Source organism: Ambystoma mexicanum, chromosome 9 (genome assembly GCF_040938575.1).
Source record: "Ambystoma mexicanum isolate Mex_15411 chromosome 9, UKY_AmexF1_1, whole genome shotgun sequence".
NCBI classification, from domain to species: domain Eukaryota; kingdom Metazoa; phylum Chordata; class Amphibia; order Caudata; family Ambystomatidae; genus Ambystoma; species Ambystoma mexicanum.
In genome coordinates, this window is record NC_090931.1 from 997,193,370 (window position 1) to 997,213,426 (window position 20,057).

General features: G+C 48.9%; 1 protein-coding gene across 2 annotated transcripts in view; it reads right to left on the reverse strand.

The window, feature by feature from the left end:
* Positions 1-2,110: 2,110 nt before the first annotated feature.
* Positions 2,111-20,057, reverse strand: part of OLA1 (Obg like ATPase 1) — a 1,322,767-nt gene continuing 1,304,820 nt past the window's right edge. Inside the window, exon 11 of one of the 2 annotated variants that reach the window (XM_069616238.1) lies at positions 2,111-2,605. In XM_069616238.1, the coding sequence (XP_069472339.1) occupies positions 2,504-2,605 (102 nt within the window). In that variant the 3' untranslated portion in view covers positions 2,111-2,503. The remainder of the gene's footprint in view (positions 2,606-20,057) is intronic. The other variant, XM_069616237.1, reaches the window with a different exon arrangement.

Genomic DNA, 20,057 nt, shown 5'->3' on the forward strand with positions numbered 1-20,057 from the left:
CTGCAGCAAAGGATCTATGGCACAGCACACCTTACAAAACAGTTCTCTTGAAGCATAGGTGTAGTGTGGTCAAACAAAATAGGTAATGTATACAGCACCAGGAGAGTGCAGCAGCTGCACTGAGGGGTGGTGACATCAGTGTGGAGAAAGGGACTGGTAGTTGGAATGGGGAGCATGCGCAAGGTAGGTCCAGTGCTGGCAACACAGACTAATGTAATGTAAAGTGGTCTTGTATAGCGCACCATGTTCGAGGCCTTGTTGTACATCAGATGCATCCAATGACCTTTTCAATATAAAAATATTTGCTGTGCAACATGTTCCATCCTTTCTGTGGACAACATTCCATTAGTATGGAGGAAAGGGTTGGGCTGAACGTGTTTTTTCTGTGACATCTGCTTTTGAAAAATATTTTTCTATCTGAATGTATGCCAACTTTAAAAGAAGGAAGGAGGATTTTACTTTCTTAAACATCGAGAAACATTGTACCTGTATGTTCACAGAGATGCCGCTCTCTGGTTCTTTTTGGTTGTGGGCAGAATTGCCAAGGAGGAAACACAAAATGCCAACACTTTGGGTGGATGTACACTCTTACTCTCTTCTGAGAATCCTCAGATTTCAGAGATAGTCGGTTTAAAAATAAAACATTAACTGCTAAGGTGGAATGAACTATTTGCGAGGGAAGATGCATGAAAAGGGTGGCAGAGCTGTAGAGGGATTTTGAAGGACTCCTTCCAAAAGTATTCGCTTTAGGGGGCTGTTCTTGGCGCTCAAGGGCGGTCGCCCTTGAGTTGTGGGAGGTGTCTTCAAAGTGTACACAACTATTGTTTTTTTTGGCTAAAATCTTTTTGCATTTGTCCATTTCACCATTTCGCGTCTGAGTTTGGATAGCGCAATTAGCATATTTTCCAGTCTTTCATCTTGCCTTTTATCCTTTTGTGTCGCCTGGCTGGAAAAAAAGGAAACAAGCAGATATTTTTTGTTGAAATTGCTGGCAGACATCCCTAAAATGTGCCCGCGTCTGCATGTTTTCTGAATAGGTCTTATCGAGGTCTGTTCGTAGGCCCCATCTGCAGGGGCTTGCAGATTATCAGAAGGGTTATGATGGGATTGCCCATGTCGTGATTGCAATCAACAGCTAGAGAGATGCATGGAGCATTATCACCTAGAGTCCACTACTTTAGCCTGCACTACACACAGTCTTCCTTCACTATTTTTGTAAATAATATATGCAAAGTTACCACTTATGGAATTGGCAACCTTGGCTTGGAAATGTTTTAAAGAATATAATTTGGAAATCTGAACTATATATTCATTTGGTTATAAACATGAAAAACACACAACTGTTACAAGGTAAATTAAGTACATAATAGTTTGTTTCCTTAAAAATAAAATTGAAAATGTGACACCCTTTTCAGAAGACTTCACTCCGCACCTGCAAAGCACACGTTTGGAATGCAAAGAAAATTCAATGCTTTAAACCTGAGAACAGCACATCACTGGACTGCACGTTAGCTTGATGTGATAATTTTCTCTTTGGACTGTCGCCAATGAATGGCTATACAGGACAAGATCGAGATGGAAGTTAAGTGGCCTTATCATTATCTCACATAAGAGCTTAGCCGGACAGGCAAAGAAATGACATCCTGCAAAAACACAACATATTTGCCCATGAAGACAGATCAGAGATGGGAAAAAAGCCTAAACAACCTTTAGTCAACCCCTAATTCTATCATTTTAAAGCAAGGCTGGCAAGAACAAAGAACTATTTTCATAATGAATCGATTTCAATCGCTTCGCTTAGTCTTTTCAAATAACGCCTTTGTCAATTTGGTCAAACCCGCATACGCTGCTTCTCTCGATTTTATTCCCATAAAGATGCACTAACTGTAAATCCATTACCTTTTTCCTTGGGAGAAAAAACGCAGGCAAACTAATCTCCGGATTCTCATGAAAGACCCACTTTATGACACAATTGCTGCTGCCCCAAACTGCCAGTTATTGTATCGTACACATGTCTAAAATTCGGTAATCAGCATACAGCAGGTGCCGTATCGCAGTCAGCACACCACAGTCAGTCAATACAGACATCCCCCAAACACACTGAGGCCGGTTTTGTCAAATGTTTTATTGAGTGTAGACATCTGGAGTACTGTAAAACATGCATTATCTATAGATTCAAAAAGAGGCAAGCCACATTGTCCTCGCTGTCAAATGTGTCAGGCTTGACAAACATGATGGAGATTAATGAAGTATCATGAGAGTAATATGGTTCCAGGGCTCTTCATTGTCTGAAAGGCAAAGCTATCCACACTGAAGGTTTGTAAGTGTTCACCAGTGGAGACACATTTTAATTTCACAACAAACGACAGTAGCTTATTTTGTTTGGGAATTTACCTTTCCTAGACGTTTATGGCTTTTCATTTAAAGATAGATGTGTCTAAATAAAATAAAAAGAAACATATACTTTTCAAGTAGGGTTCTCTTGTGAGCAAATGTGCAAAGTTTATTTCTTCTTGGGTTGCTGAGGTGTATTAAATTTAAAGAAGATGATATCGCCATCTTCAACAGTGTAATTTCTCCCTTGTTGCCTGTACTTTCCAGCCGCCTGAAAAAAAGAAGGTGAAAAAAAGATCCTTTATTTTGAAACCAGGTGTCAAGAATATGTACAGAAACTTCACTCTTTCATTGCAGATATTAACAGTCAGGTACTGATTTTAAGGGGAGCACATTAGTAGCGTATCCACAAATTGTAGCACACTAGCATTTGATGCATATTTTTTGGTGGAACAAAAGCGGCATTCGTTTGACAGTAACACATCTGTAAAGTGTGCACTTCTGCATTCGTCACAGTAGCCTTATAAGTTATAACATTCCTAGCTATCATTATTTTCTAAATCTGAATACGATCTTGAAATCCGTAGTATTATGAATTGTCTGAGTGCCATTTGCCATTTGGAAACTGTTAAGTAAAGCACCTGGAGCAGATCATAATATCTTTGTCCTTGTGCAAAAAAACAGAGCAAATGAATATAGCACCAGTTTCACCACTTGGTTAATATGGAATGGAGTAAACATTTCAGCCCCACTCTGTATTGTCTAAAGTGTTTTCAATAGAGCAAAAATTAAGCAGACTGGTTTATTTACCATGTTTGCTGATTAACATGAAAGGAAAAGTAGTGAGTACACTTTTAATGTTTCGGAGAAAACATAGTACAAAAACAGTCTGATTTATTTTTCCTTAGTGTAAATGTTTTTACATAATACAGAGTGTGACAAAACCTGATTGCCTCGTTCTGGATTATCAAAGTATTTGCTTCGTTCTGTATTATCAAAGTATTTGCTAAGTGTTTAACACCTGGAGCAAATGATAGATAATCTGGCCCCTGTTAGAAATCATTTGCAGCTGTTAATACAACAGTAGGAGAGCAAACCATTATTTTTTTATTGAGGTATAGCTGCATGCTATGTGGTTATATGTACACAATGGCTAGTGCACAAATGTTTATTCAAAAGAAAGGTGACTTACGGATACCTTCAACACATTAAGGTCCCAAATGTATTCTCAATCCTTCACGTCCTCGCAGCTGCCAAAAGCATTCCCGTTACAGTGCATGGTGCATCAGATTTAGACATAAAAAATTAACAGGGAGGGTTGGTGGTACAGTATGATTCCACACCTCTTAAGTAGGCTTTTCCGCATTCTGTTCGACCTCGTGGGAGGGCACATGACAGTAATTCTAAATCTGTTACACTGTTAATTTAATTCCTAAATCGGAAACTGGGAGTGAAGTTTAGCGGCCCAATAACCAGCACCGTAGCATTTAACCACAGCTGAACCAGGGTACCTTATCTAAAAATGCCAAAGTTTGAAAGAGTACACTTAATTTCCTTGCAACACATTTTGGATTTCAGATTTTACTTCTAGATGTGCACAGGATACATTAATGTATTTTCTGCCTCCACGCCATGTCCTTATATTTTTGGTTTTGGGGAATTAATGTCGAGTTTGCACCACAAAATTGCTGAAACAACTGTTACAGAAGAGAAAAGGGGGGTTCTGAACTAAAAAGATTTGGTTGACATAACAACCAGCAATGCCACGGCATGAAAAGGCCATATCACTTTCCAAACTCCTCCACTGTCCTACCCAATTAGGAGTTCCCCAACGATAGTCGCTCCAATCAGCAGCTTTATAAGACGGAAATCAATGCCCGGCTCTCCATTTACCAGACACGCAGTGATATGTAAGGTTATAATGTTAGGCTATTTTGCATACAATTGGGCTATTTTTCAATAGCAGATCTGTTTAGGCCTCCTGAAGATGCCTCTCTACTCAATCACACCCACCCCACGCCAACCCTCTCTAGCCAACCACACCACCTCATCCCACCCCTATTACATGTTCCAGTTGGGTTTCGTTGGGGCTATTTCGGGCAACTTCGTCGAGTCGTCCAAAGGCTGCTCCGTTCTTCACGTTTTATGCCTGCAGCAAACTACCAACATCCACCCAAACTCCACTCTCTCGACCCCATCCTCTCACCCACCCTGCTCACACTTTCTTCAAACAGAACATCCAGCAGAAGGAACAAGTTACTTACCTGTAACTGTTGTTCTCCAGCATGGGTCTGGCATGGATTCACATGCTCATGAATATTCCCCGTCGTCAGGCTGGGAATCCTCGGTAAAGAAAAAACCAGTATCAGTTTCGTTTCTGATCTGTCTTTCGTAGTAATAACCAATCACTGGTCTCTGCGTCATACTGACCACAGCCAATGACTGCCCTCTACCTAAGCACCGCCTCTGGCAGCCATCTTCAGATTTGGAAGCACGTGAAGTGGCAGTATGACCAAGTGAAGAGCCGCAGAGGGGTAGGCGGGAGGGTTCGCATGTGAATCCATGCCAGACCCATGCTGGAGAACAACAGTTACAGGTAAGTAACTTGTTCCTTCTCCAGCATGGGGTCTGGCATGGATTCACATGCTCATGAATAAAGAATACATAGCAGTACACACATGCACAACCACGGGAGGTGGCAAAGGCTCAACATTAAGCATCACATCAACTCAACATTAAGCATCTTACCTCCTCACCAGGCTCACCTCAGGCGAACAGGTTGCGCAGCACTGCTTGGCCGACCCTGGACTCCTCCCTGGAATCCCGATCGACGCAGTAGAATTTCGTGAAGGTGTGCGTCGACCTCCACGTAGCAGCCCTGCATATGTCCAGCAGGGGCACACCAGATAGGAACGCCGTGGTAGCTGCGATCGCTCTGGTGGAATGGGCTCTCGGACGGCCAGGCAGCGGTCGGTTGGCCAACCGGTGACAGCACATGATACAGCCGGAGAGCCATCTGGAGATGGAAGCCTTCGAGAGAGCCTTCCCCTGATTGACAGGTCCAAAGTTCACAAAGAGTTGTGACGTCTTCCGAAAACCCTTCGTGCGGTCCACGTAGAACTTCAGCGCTCTAGCTACATCCAGCGAGTGCAAAGTCCTCTCAGCCGGCGACGAAGGCGACGGGAAGAACACAGGTAACACCAAGGGTTCGTTGAGATGGAAGTCCGACGGTACCTTGGGCATGAAGGAGGGGTGCGTCCTGAGCACTACCCTTGTGTCGTGGAAAGTCAAGTACGGGGCCTTGCAGGAAAGGGCCTGGATCTCTCCCACTCGTCGTGCGGAGGTGATGGCCACAAGAAAAGCTGTTTTCCACGATAGAAACTTCAACGGGGCCGAGTGCAGAGGCTCGAACGGAGGTCCCATGAGCTTGGTCAGCACCACGTTGAGCTCCCACGCCGGGGCCGGAGCCTTCACCGGCGGGAACGATCTGAACAGTCCCTTCATGAACTCTTTCACCAGACGATGAGACCACAAGGACGTCCGCCCCGTGGTTCTGGTGTATCGGGAGATCGCAGCAAGATGAATCTTGATGGACGCGTGTGCCAGACCAGCTTTGGCCAGCGTCAGCAGGTACGGCAGTACTTGGGGAGCCGTAATCCGTAGAGGGTTAATCTTCTGTGCGCGGCACCAGACAGAGAACCTCTTCCATTTGTGTCCGTAGCATTTAAGAGTCGAGGACGCCCTGGCCTTTGCAAGAACCTCTCTGCAATCGGCCGGTATGTCGTATCCTCCAAACTCTAGCGCTGCAGGAGCCAGGCCTGCAAGTTCAGCGACTTCGGGTCGTGGTGGAGGATGGCGCCTCCTTCCCTGGAGAGTAGATCCGCGTCCGCCGGCAGCTTGATCGGCGGGGACGCTGACAAGTCCAGCAAGTCCGGGAACCATATCTGCCTCGGCCACGCAGGTGCGACGAGGATCATCCTGCACCGTGACCTCTTGAGCTGGTTGATGAGCCGGATTAGCAGAGGCAAAGGAGGGAACGCGTAGAGGAACAGGCCCTCCCAGGGGAACGAGAAAGCATCGCCCATGCTCCTCGTCTGGGGAAACCTGCTGGCGAACCTCCGGCACTTGGTGTTCGTCGCCGTCGCGAACAGGTCGATCTGGGGTGTGCCCCACCGTCAGAAGAGGCGATCCACCAGATCCTGCTGTAGTTCCCACTCGTGGCACGAGCGCAGCTCCCTGCTGAGTGAGTCGGCGATGGTGTTTTTTATCCCTGCCAGATGAAACGGCACCAGAAAAATCCCTTGGGCGACGGCCCAATGCCACAGGTCCTGCGCCTCCTTGCACAGCGCTGGGGACCTGGTTCCGCCCTGCTTCCTGATGTAAAACATGGTGGTGGTGTTGTCGGTGAAGATCCTCACCACCTTGCCCTTGAGGGACGGAAGGAAGGACCTGAGGGCCCAAAACACTGCACGGAGCTCCAGGACGTTGATATGCAGGGACTTCTCCGTCGGGAGCCAGAGTCCCCTTGCGTGCAGATTTTCGGTGTGCGCTCCCCACCCTTCCAGGGAGGCATCCGTGGTCACAGTCTCCCGGTGGGCTGGGGCCTGGAAGTCCATGCCCGCCGTCAGATGCGCGCGGGTGCCCCACCACCGTATCGCTCGTCGGAAGCTCTCGTCGAGCTTGATCCTTTCCTCGAAGCTGCCCGTCGTCTGGATCCAGCGCGCATCCAGGAATTCTTGCAACGGGCGCATCCGGAGCCTGCACATGGGAATGAGGTAGATGCAGGAAGACATCATCCCGAGGAGGGACTTGATGGACCTCACTTTGGCCGCGTCGGCCACCAACATCCGTTGCACCTTGCCCAAGATGGTCCTGGTCCTCTCCTCCGACGGGGAGGCCAGAAGGGACACTGTGTCGAGCCTCGCTCAAAGAAACAGTGCGACTTGCGCGGGCACCAGGTGGGATTTGGCGTAGTTCACGGAGAATCCCAGGTCCGTGAGGAGTTGGACGGTCCTTGCCGTGTGGACCACGGCGAGCTCCCTCGTCTTGGCGCGGATGAGCCAGTCGTCCAGGTAGGGGTAGACGTGAATCCCCTTGCGGCGCAGCTGCGCCGCCACCGGTGCGAGGCACTTGGTGAATACCCTGGGTGCCGACCGTAGTCCGAAGGGAAGGGCTTTGAACTGGTAATGACGCCCTTGGACCACGAACCTGAGGAATTTCCGGTGCCCCTTTAGGATGGGAATGTGGAAGTAGGCATCCTCCAAATCCAACGACGATAGGAAGTCTCCTTCCTCCAGCTGACCCAGGACGTGCTGGAGGGTGACCATCCGGAACTTCTGCGCCTTGATGAACTTGTTCAGACGTCGCAGGTCTAGGATGGGGCGCCATCCTCCCGTCTTCTTCTTCACGAGGAAGTATCTCGAGTAGACTCCGGAGCCCCGAAGCCCCTTTGGGACGAGTTCGATGGCGCCCTTCCTGAGCATCGCCTTTACCTCCAGGAGAAGTTGAGGGGCGTGAAGTTCTTTCCTGGCCACGGGGGGGACGCGCGGGCACCTTCTTTGAAACTCGAGCGCGTGGCCCCGGGCCAGGGCGTCCAGCACCCAACGGTCGGTGGAGATGGACTCCCACACGCTGACGAAGCCCGCCAGCCGGCCTCCCACCGGGGTGCTTCGGTGGGGGCCCGACCCCACGGCCGGTTCAATCCTGCTTGGACGCGGCCTTGCCGCCTTGACCTCCTTGGCGACGACGGCGGGGTCCGCTAGACTTGCCTCGTCCTCTGTAGGCCTCTTGCGACGACGAGCGGGCCGCTTGACGGTAGGAAGCGAAACCGCCGCCGGAACCTTTGGAGGCGCCCTTGCCTCCGCTGCTCCGAAAGGGCGTCCGTCGTTGCTGCAGAACTCCAAGGGCCCGGGCCGTCTCAGTATCCGCCTTGATGGCCTGAAGGGAATCGTCCACTGTCTTCCCAAACAGATTGTTCCCGTCGAAGGGCATGTCCAGGACACTGGTCTGGACGTCCTGCCGGAAGTCCGTAGCTTTGAGCCATCCACGACGTCGAAGGCAAACGCCGTTGCCCAGCTGGCGGAACCCAGTGTCGGCGATGTCCGTCGCCACGGTGATGGCGTGGTCCGAGGCCACCTCACCTTCCTGCAGGATCTCCAGGGCCTCCGCCCTCTTGTCGTCCGGCAGAAAATCCAGCAGGGGAGCTATCTTGTACCAGAGCTCCCTGTCGTAGCGAGCCACGATAGCCAAGGCGTTGGCCGCTTTAATCGTCGTCGCTGCCGACGAGATGACTCTACGTCCCATAGCATCCAATTTCCTTCCCTCGCCGGCGGGGAAGTCGATGTGGAGGCCGCACCCCCCCCCGCTTTCTTCCTGGCTGCCGCGGAGACGACGGAATCCGGGGTAGGCTGCGCCCGGAGGCACAGGGGGGCCGTGTCCGGGACCCGGTACTTTTTCTCGTACCGGTCTCTTCTAGCTGGCGTCGTGGAAGGGTTCTTGAGGAGGGAAAGGCCCTCATCCCAAATGTCGTCCAACAGAGGCACTGCGAGGACCGTCTTCCTCTTGGCCTCGCGCCGCTGATAAAGGAAGCCTTCCTTTTTCTTCTCCTCAGGGCAGAGTTGGAAAAGCTCGGAAGCCCTGGAGATCATGGAGTGGAAAGATCCGATCTCGTCGGGCGGAGAAGCCCTGGCGGGAGGCGACGACGGAAAATCCTCGTCGTCCGTACCCGTCGCTGCCGTGTCAGTCCCCGTATCATCCCCTCGGGTGGACGGGGAGGAGGGCTGGACGGGGCGCGACGGTTGAAAAGGAGGTGGTGGATGGATCCTTCTTTTCTTGGTAGGGGGAACACCAGAAGGTCCCGGTTCTGGATCCCCCGACGGGAGAGGTTCCTCCGTCGGTAACGGTAGCCTCGTCCTTATCTCGGAGCATAAGGACTGTATGGCCAACAAAATGGCCGCCGAGTTGTCTCGCGGCGCTGGCTGAGGGGAGTCCGACGGGCGAGCAGGGGCCCCGTCGGTATCCTCGACGATGTCGTCGTCGTCACCTGCGTCGGGGTCCATTCCGACGGGCTGGCCTTCTTCCACGCCTAGGCCGTGGCTTAAGACCTCGATCAGCTCCTCTTCTGAGGTTGAGGCCGAATCTACGACGACGCCCTGCCCCCCCTTCTTCTTCCCCACGGAGGGTTTCACGGGGGTCCTATCGATGGGCACAAAAGAAGACTCCCTCCGAGGAGGCAGGGAGATTCTGGGCCCCGAGGTCGCCACCACTGGTGCAGCCTCCACAGGCTGAGCCAGGGCCGCCGCGACCGTTTCGATAGAGGGCTTGGTCGGATGGATCAAGGCCTTCACCACCTTAGGTGCGCTCACCGCCTTATCCTTGAGGGAGGGGGCACTGCCACGCTCCTCCTCTGCCTTAGAGCTCGACCGGGGCCTCTCCAGGAGCTTCGCCGGGTGCTCGGCCTTCCTCTTACCCGACCCAGAGCGTTGGCTCGTGGTTGATGGTGCCGGGGAGGGTGCGCCCTGCCTGGCGCCCGTAGAGCCCGACCGTTCGGCGCTCCCGGTGCCAGCGGACTCGCGGTGCTTAGCCTTATGTTGGGCCCCCATCGCCGGGGCGCCCTCAAAGGTCTTAGAAGACCGCTCGGATTTCTTCTTCTTCTCGCCAGACGGGCTCTTACCCTCCAGCCAGTTGGCGAGACGTTGATGGCGGTCCTTCATGGTCCGTTCCGACATGTTGCCGCAAAACGCACAGTCCTTCTCCACGTGCGTCTTGTCCTCATGAAGGCAGTAAAGGCAGAAAGAGTGTTCGTCCTCCTTAAAGACGTTCTGCAGCTGGCATCCAGGGCAGACCCTGAACAGCTTTCCGGGCGTCGAGCTTCCCTTCTCCTGGGCCATCTCCGAGACCGGGCCTGAGAAGCTTCTGGAGTCCTCCGAAGTGTAGCTCGACGAAATCTTCACCCTTGGGGGGCACAGACGAATCCGACACGGGTCCCCGTTGATCGGATGTAGGATCGGTGGAGCTTGAGGCTCTTTTGACCGAAAGAATCGAAGTTTTTTGTGAAAAAGCGCGAAAAAAAAAAAAAGCACTAACGCTCGAGAGCAATAGCACGAGGATCCCAACACATGAACGTGCGGTAAAAATCTGAAGATGGCTGCCAGAGGCGGTGCTTAGGTAGAGGGCAGTCATTGGCTGTGGTCAGTATGACGCAGAGACCAGTGATTGGTTATTACTACGAAAGACAGATCAGAAACGAAACTGATACTGGTTTTTTCTTTACCGAGGATTCCCAGCCTGACGACGGGGAATATTCATGAGCATGTGAATCCATGCCAGACCCCATGCTGGAGAAAGAACATTACCAGGGGCAAGTAATTTGTTATTATATTCGTTTATGTCCATCCCACAGATTCACTCTCTACCCCAAAGACACACTCTACCCCGTCCCACCTCCTTCCAGTCTCTCTTCCCCTTCCGACCCACCCTAACCCAACTCTCTCCATCCCACACCCATTCTACCCCCAAACACACTCTCTACTTCACCAACCCCCTCCTCTCATCCCCTTCCTTCCGACCCTACCCCTGCTCTCTGCCCCAGCCCCATTCCTTACACCACTCCCTCTACTACAACTCTCCTATCTTACCCCTCTCTCCCCCACTCTGTCTACATAATCACCTTCTCTCTACATAGACCCACCTACCCTACCCCCACTATCTCTACCCTCACCCACTCGCTCTACCCCCAGCCACCCTGCCCACTCTTCTCGACCCCCAGCCACCCAACCATGATAGTTGATTTTAATATATTTTTAGTATTTATTTAAAAAGTGTTTTATGTTGTTACCTTACCTTTCTGATGTTTGCAGACTACGTTTTTGTTGGTTTAACATTCACTTTTTTGTAAAAAAAATAAAGTCTTTCAAATAATGTAAACTTTTAACAGTTACGTGATTATTGATGTGTTTGTTGTAGAATTAGCGTGTTGTAAGAGCATGAGATACAGGTGTGTGTCAGAAGAGCACGTCACATAACAGCACATGGGATAAGTGTATGTGTCGTAAGTGTGCGGGTTGCAAGTTTCTGTGTTGTAAGAGCATGTCGTAAGATTGTGTGTAGTGTGTGTTGTAGGAGCATGTGTTCCAAGATTGTGTGTCAGAATGTGGTCAGATGGAGTGTTATGGTGGCCTGTGCCTTAGGAGCGATGTTGCATGTCCACATGTCGTAGGTGCACGTATGTGTGATAACAGTGTGTGTCTTAAGAGTGTGAGTAATATCAACCTGTGTCATAGTGTCATAGATGTGGGCGTCATAGAAGAAACAATTACTTATCCATGGTAATGTTCTTTTTACTGGATGTTCCTCCCACGGATTCCTCATCTTTGATATACAGATATCCTGCTTGCAGCTTTGGCAATTTTTTTGACAGCAGAGGGTGCGGTGCAATGTCAAGCAGATGTCCCTCGGCGGCTTTCATATCCGCTCTTGGACACGTCATCTACCTTTGGTATAAATAGCACGTACTGCTCCTGTTAACTCAGTTCTAGTTTTTCCCACCTTTTCGCACAGCCGACTTGAGGATACATAACCAGCATGGGCGTTGAAAGAGAGGGAAGTCCGAATTTGCAGAATTCACCCACAGTTAGAGGGGTAGGCTGGGAGGGCGATGAGGAATCTGTGGGAGGAACATCCAGCAGAAAGAACATTACCAGAGGCAAGTAATTTGTTATTATATTCGTTTTTGTCCTCCCACAGATTCCTCATCTTTAATTGACTCCAATAGCAGTTTTTAAAAAAAATAATTGGGAGGTCGGAGCAGTGCATTTTGTTACTGGTTTATGTTGTGTAAAATAGCGTTTCCAAACTTAATATCCTGACCAAACAAGGTATCCAGGCAGTAATGGCTTAAGAAGGTGTGTAACAAAGACCAGGGTGCAGCATTACAGATGTCCTGCAATGGTGCACCTCCTTGCAGAGATGAAGTGGTTGCCAAACCTCGGGTAGAATATGCCCTTAATTGTTCGTGGACATATTTCACAGCCAAGGAAGAACATTCTGAAATGCACAGAATGATCTAACAGCTGACCCAGTCTGCGTCCGGTGTAACCAACAAAGAGTTGATAGTCTTGCCTGACATTTGCCAACCTGCCAATATAAAAGCTTAAAGCTCTTTTTGGCTGCAGTCTATGTAACTTCTCTTCCTCCTTCGAAGGATGAGGATGCAAGTAGAATGTCGGGGAAGGTAAACTTTTGTGCCATGTGAAATTCCTTCACCACCTTGGGAATGAAAGGGGGGCTAACCCTCAAGACCACCTTCTCCTTAAAAAAATGTGGTATAGGAGGTTTGCACGAAAGCGCCTGTAAATCGCTTACTCTGCAGGCAGAAGTGATGGCTACCGAGAAAACTGTTTTCAAAGTCAACAATCTGAGTGGGCACGAATGGAGAGGCTCAAATGGAGATCCCATTAAAAATGTCAATACCAAGTTTAGATCCCAAACGGACTATAAAAGGGACCAGTGGAAAGAAATGTGTCAGTCCTTTCAGAAACTGTATAACAATTGGCATCTTAAAAGAAGAGCCCTGCTCTGGCATGTGTTTGAAGATGGATAGTGCCACCAGGTAGCCCTTGGCAGTAGACACCTGCAGCCCCTGATGGGGCAGGGGTAGAAGAAAAGAAAGCAACGGAGGAGTATCACAAGTAAAATGATCAATATCTTTAGCTCTACATCAGCTGCAAAATATATTCCAATGGCAGCTCACAGAAAGACCAATTAGGAGCCCATACACCAACCTACTCTCCCGGTGCATAAAGCCACAAAAGCACGAGCGGGAGGCTCCAGCTTCCTCTTCATCGCCACAACCCAGTGGAACTCCCTTCCACCCAACCTCAGAGGGATCTCATCCCACTTAGCCTTTTGTAAAGAAATCAAAGCACAACTGTTCATCTGAAAGCCCCCAGTATCTACCAATAGGGCTCTACATGCATTGAATTGTCCTGCATGTAACACTGCTGCCTATCCAAGTAACCCTGTCATTAATCTACTATGCCACCCATGCAACCTGCTCCAAACTTGCTACGCCTCATGTGACCAGTAGCAATGTTGTAACCTGTAACTAAGTCACTCTCTGGTAACAGTGCCTCGATGCCCCTGGGCTGCCAGTGTGCTTTATAAATGCAAATAAACAGTGCTTTTGTTTTGGTCTTCTGGCCGAAAGCAACGCCTACATGACGTCTTCCGAAGGTCCCCGTCTTTGTATCTTAACCTCAACAATTTTAAGCTCTCAAAAACAAAGCGTGAAGCTTCATAATTCTGATTTCTGGGTGAAAAAGATGGCCTCCCTCTTGGGAGAGCAGGTCTGCACTCTGAGGAACCCAGAATGGAGGGCAGATGGACATGTCCAGAAGTTCCAGGTACCACGTCCTCCTGGGCCAATCTGGAGCTTTCAGGATCATGGACTTACCGAAATTTCTCAACCTCCTGATTCCATGAGGAATGACGGGCACTGGAGGGAATACGTATAGGAGTGGAAATTCTCAGTCCACCACAAACGTGTCCCTCACTGCAGAAATTACCTGGAGCAGAAAAGGTTGCATTGACTGTTGATACTGGACACAATCAGATCTACTTGAGAGGCTCCCCAAAGGGCGAAGATCTCTAGAAGGACTTCCTGAGCTAATTCCTAATCATGAGAGACTCTGCTGTTTCTGCTCAGAGTGTACGTCGTCGTAGTCTCCTCTCTGGCTAGTAGAACAACGGTATTGGCACAGTTGACTTAATGCCAAGTTGACCTATTCCCATTTGACCGAGTCTTTTTGATCTATTTCGGTAGGTCAAATGGTACACTTTAATAAAAAAATGAGGTTTGGGGTAAGGGAATAGGTTGAGGTTCGGTTCGTGGAATTCAGGGGTGGGGGGCTGGTCTCTCCCCACATTAGGGGGTAATGCGGGCATCTCCCTCCATAGTAGGTCAAAAAGAATTAGGTCTAATGGGCAGTAGGTCCATTTTTTAGGTCAAACAACCCATATCCAGTATAACAGCCGACACAGAGATTCCATTTTGCATTACCCAAAAGCAGAGCTGCATTGCCTCCCTGCACAGTATTAGTGACTCTACACCTCCTCTTTTGTTGAGGTAATGCATGGCCACTGTGTTGTTCATTGTCATCATGATGTTCTTCCCCTGTATTGATGGCAAAAAGGCTATCACAGCGCCAGTCTGATTGCCCTCAGCTCTAAAAGGTTTATGTGTAGTCTGGATTCTGATGGGAACCAAAGACCGCTGTTCATGTGGGCCCTCGAGCTTGCGAGGGAAGAATCTGTGACTACTGTCCTCTCCGGCCAGGGTTGCCAAAAAGGTTCCCCTATCATGAAATTTTCTTTGCAGACCCACCACAGGAGATCCTGTGCGGCCTTGCTCTGGACCTGAAGGTTTGTCATTCTGCCTGAGAATTGTGACCATTGGGATCTGAGGGCCCATTGCTGGCACCAGCAAATGCAGGATGCCATGAGGACCAGCAACCTCAAAGTCGGATGCCAGCAGATGTTGGGCATTTTGAACTCTTTCAAAAATCTGCAGGATATGCTGAGCCCTCAACTCATGAGGCTAAGCCTTCCGTGAGGAAGAATCCAGGACTGCCCCAATGAATTGAATCCTTTGAGAAGATGTCACCTGGGACTTCTTGAAGTTGAGGGAGAAGCCCAGTTTGTTCAGAGTGTGGCAGGTGCTGCTGAGATAGTCCAGAGCCTGTTTGGGAGAACAAGCTCTGATCAGCCAATCGTCTAGGTAGGGAAAGATGTGACCCCCCACCCCCTTAGATTCACTGCCACCAACTTGGTGAAGACGCTCGGGCGGATTTGAGCCCTTAAGGCAGTATTCGAAACTGATGCTAAGAACTTTCCATGGTGAACCTCAGGTACTTTCTGTGCTTTGGATGTATAGGCACATGAAAGTAAGCATCCTGAAGATCGAGTGACACCATGATCTGCGAAAGAAGGACCACCTTGAATCTGCCTTGCCTGAGGAACTTATTTAAGCATCTCAGGTCCAAGATGGGTTGCAGTCCTCCGTCTTTCTTGAGTATCAGAAAATAGGTGGAGCACAAACCCTGCTATTGCTCCACCACAGGTACCCTCTTCCGCTGCAACTTTCACCAGAGCAGGGAACGACTCTCCTGCAGAAGGAACATGTCTGATTCCCGAAGAGATTTCTTGCTTGGGGGACAATCCAGAAGCCTTTTTAATAATAGGAGACAGTATTCTTGAGCTACTCTCTGCAGCGCCCAAGCATCCAAAGTAACTGTGAGGAAGGCATGGTTATCAATAGTAGACACAGACAGAATGGATACAAGTTTCGAAAACCTTTATTTACACTTTTGATTGGGACGTCAGAATTCCTAACTGGCCCTAACTCTAAAATGGGAGCAATCTCGACCACTAAACAGCAACAAATACGTCCAAGTCAGTCTGGTCAAAATAAAAAAAGGCCTATACCAAGAAAACCTAACCTTGCCCTACTTCTAAGAATAACAAACTGTTAAGGGAATATAAAATGAAAATAGTGTCTCAAAAGGAAATGTCAGAATGGCTTCAGCACCAAATCCCTTCCCCAGGTTCAACCTCCCCCCCACGAACGCCCCCCACCCCCACCCCTTAGTCCCCCATAGGGGTCTAGAGAGTCTCTCAAAAAACAAAGTATGTGTGGATGGCACAGTTCGGTCAGTCTTGCACACTTTGGCTTACTGGTACAATTCAACAGTTCAATCTTAGGCGTTCAACTTCTGGTAGTTCAATCACTTCTTTGGTCTTCGCTAGTCTTGCCATATATTCTCAATTTCTTACAGTTCTGCACAGGCTTCCCTCTGCTGGGCTTGAGCCTGTCTCCCCTTTGTGGGGTTCCCTTCCCCATGATGTATCTCGTATCTTTTCACTGTCGAAGACTTTCAAGACGGCAAGGAATTTACGTAGACCTCTGCATGACCACTTCAACCTCTCTTAACAATCCTTCAATTCACAATCAACCTCTTGTGGTACCAATACTTCTTGGTCCTTAGGATTTCCACTCTCTTTAGTCTGCCCTCTCAGCCTTTTCAAACTGTTCATGTGTAATACCAATACCTCTTGGCACTTGTGGTTCTTATTCTCTTTCACTTGCCTTCTTAGCCTTTCTCCAAAGTTTGTTTGCCCTCTTGGCATATTTCACAGTTCACAAATGTCACTTTCCACTTATTCAACCTTCTTTCCTTATTGCGGTTTCCTTTGATCTCTGCTTGCAATATCTCTCACAATCCAAAAACATTTCACAGAGACTATCCAATGTGCGACTTTATCTCTTTCCTTGTTTTTCAACAATTGTTCTCTTCATTCGCGTTATATCGGCACACACAACTTTCCCATTACAGTCACTTTCCCTTTAACATCAACCGGACTTAGTTTGCCTCGATAACTCACCGGCTATGCAAGTTTGATTTCTTTCATCTCTCTCCTGCAGCACAAGGCAGTTACCAACGCCTCTTCTGCACCTCCCCTCACCTGGGAGGGTCGCAGGCCGCTTTCTAGCAACCTGACCGTTTCTTTTCTCCGCTTACTCAGCTTTGCTTTTCGAACGCTCACGGCCTCCCGAAAGCATGGAAATCTTGCCTGGCTTTCTCTTGATCCTCTCAACTGTCGATCAGCCCAGTGGCCTTCCACAGCCTGGTTCACACCAGCCTTGGAAGAGCTGTTCCTTCTTGTACCCAGCATCGCTCAAAGCGTGCCTGTGCATGCCACCTTTTATCTTCACAGGGAGTGCTAATAAGTGGCAGGTGTACATTGTTAGAGTTACGTGCCTGACTCTGCCTGGCCTCATTACAGGGACAGGGCTAATGCATGTCAGGGGAGGTAATCCTAACCACATTCCTCATCTTCCTTGGTGCAGTCCTTTTGTCACGTAAAAGTGGGGAGAAATTATGGGAGTTGTACTTTCCCCTAAATTAAGCAGGGATAGAGTAAAATGGGTTGTGGAAAAAGGGGACACTATGTCTCAACATTGGCTGCTTCTCCCCCACACCCTGAGGACCCCCTACCCAGGTGATCATCCCTCGTTTGTCCACCCCCGTGGTTGGGGTCCAAAAGCGATTGCCTTTCCCTGGCCACCGTCACATAATGTTTTGCCATTCTCCGAGATGCTGGGTTAGTCTGCCCCCACTGGAGACCTGTGAGTTAAGTACTGAAAGTGGTTTTGGCGCTGTGGCAGACGGTGAAGCAGAAGTGACTGTCTAGGCTGCTCTTCTGCCACAGCCTCTTGAGCCATCTCAAACTTTCTTTGGCCTCTCTGGGCAATCTGTCCTCTACCCCTCTTTCCAAATTAGGAGTCGAAATTAAAGTAACGTCCTCTCAGGCTCTGGGAAGACATTTGATGTTACTGGGGCTGGCGACCTAAAGATTTTTGCGGCTGCCTTAGAAGCTTGCAGCATCTCTAGGCTTTCATGAGGATTTACCCCAAAGAGGTGTGACCCATCGAAGGCCATGTCCAAAAGTCAGGATTGGACACTGGGAGCAAAATCCTATTTATGCAGCCATGCAAATCTTCTTGTAACTGTGCTTACAGCCATAGATCGACCACCACAGTCAGGCGCATCCAATCCTAATTCAAGAGATTGGCATGCAGCATCCTTACCATCTTGAATGATGTTTAGGAAGCCCTGCGACCCTTTCCCCCGGGACATGATATTTTTCATCATCCTTGTCAGGAGGGACTGTAAGGTAGGAAGCTGCCTTGGATATTGACGTAGCTGCTTTCAGGGGAAAGGAAATCAGGGTCAATGGCCGATGGCTTGTACTCCCTTAGCAGCCCCTTATTGACAGCAGGAGTGGTATCCAGCTTTTGCCAATTGTTCAAGATGTTATTCTTTAGTGAAGAGTGAAAAGGCAAAACAGGTTCCTTGAGGGGGTCCTCTGTCCAGGATATCAGTGAGGTCATCCTTTTAAATATCCTTTAAAGGGTGACCCCAGCCCAAGTATCCAATGACATTTCCAATCACCGACCTGTACACTGCACTAAGATGAACAGCGTAGTCTAGAGTGGTAAAATCCACTTCTAGAGAAGTGTCTAGCCCACTGACTTCCTTAAGGCCAGTAGCCAAGACTTCTATTCGTGATTCCTAAAAGGCCAAGCAAACGTCTCTCGGCCAAATTCCTGAGAGAGCAGCCCTCACTGGGGATCCTCAGTCACCAAGAAGCCTGAAGCAACCCAATTACATTCAGCCTTATGGAACATAGCAGTAAAATGGCTGCCACCACAACAAACCACCTATATGGCCCCTGTGCTCCAGGCATGGAGCCATCTAATCGGGCACTTGCCCATCCAATTGTAAAGGCCGCAGTGAGCCGGATGGCAAAGCCGGCCAGTTCGGAAGGTGTTATGAACAATTTCCATTTATGGGTAATTTTCCCTCCAGTTGTGAACCCCCCAACCTTTTGCTTTTGTTTGACCATCCTAGCCTGACTTTTACCAGTGGAGCCCAGCCTTCTGCTGTACTCCACTGGGCTTTTGCTCATTTTATTATGGGGAAACCGACATGCCGTGTCAGTACTGGGAGACTTTTGTTTCCCTTAGTCTTTCACTTTGTTGCCATGTGTTGGTAACATTTTTATCAGTGCACAATGTACCTTACAGTACACTGCGCTAGGGTCTCTAAGTGTGTCCAGGACAAAGATGTAGCAGCAGTTACCTTTAGAGCATTTTTGACTCTTTCCTATGGTCTTAACTGCATTTACCTCGTTTGGCCCAGGACAGTGGCCAGTGTCTAAAATGGCCTTGCTACGAGGTCCTTTGTTCTGTCCTTTGGCCATTTTGTCCCTTTGCCTTCCCCAGGTCCAGACCCGGAAAATTCCTTACTTGATCATGCAGACCCCCATGCAAACCGAAGCTTTCACAGGCTTCTGCATGCCCTGTGTGTGTGTGCGCGCAGCATGAGGGCTGAAGATGTCTAGTTCCAATACACATCCTGGGTGCCAGGATGTCTGGTGTGCTGGGATGACTGGGACCACTGTGGTCCGTGATTGGTCTACGTCTGGGATGGTTGAATACGAGCAGATCTCTGTTAGGCAAAGTTTGTATGCAGTTCCCTCTGGGGCCACTACACACAACTATGACTTCAGGTCCAAGCAAAACCAACCTTTGGTATAAGTCTGTACCACACAGTTTTTGGTAGCGCGCTGCGCACCAAGGCTTATCTCAAGAGGGAATGTGAGCTTTAAGGGTGTTACACAGAGGTCTATAATTACAATTATTCAAAGAGACTCTTATGCTCAAGGTTTCTTGGTAAAACACTCAATGTATTACACAGACAGTTAGAAAACATTGGCAATCAATAGCACACAAAAATATTCGACAGTACTTCTCACTATCCAGTTCCGAGGCATTTAAACTACTCTGAAGGAGGAGCAAAATGGCATTCAGAGCATTTGACATAGGAGCAAAAAGGTATAAGTTAATAAAATGAATAGTAGAGTTATTCTAAAACAGTGCAAATAGTTTGTGTTCACCAGAGGAGTTGGTCAAATGCAATAGGTAGGCCAAAGTCAATGGGCTAGAGTCTTGTATCAGTAAAAATGGTTCTGGTAGTTAAACGGAAATGTCTTTGCCACGGTTCTCAGAAGTAGTTCATAGAACAAAGCTTTATATGTCGGGTCACAAGCTGACTAGGCCTGCAAGTTGCCAAAGTTTCACGCACTTTTGTAGTGAGAGGCAA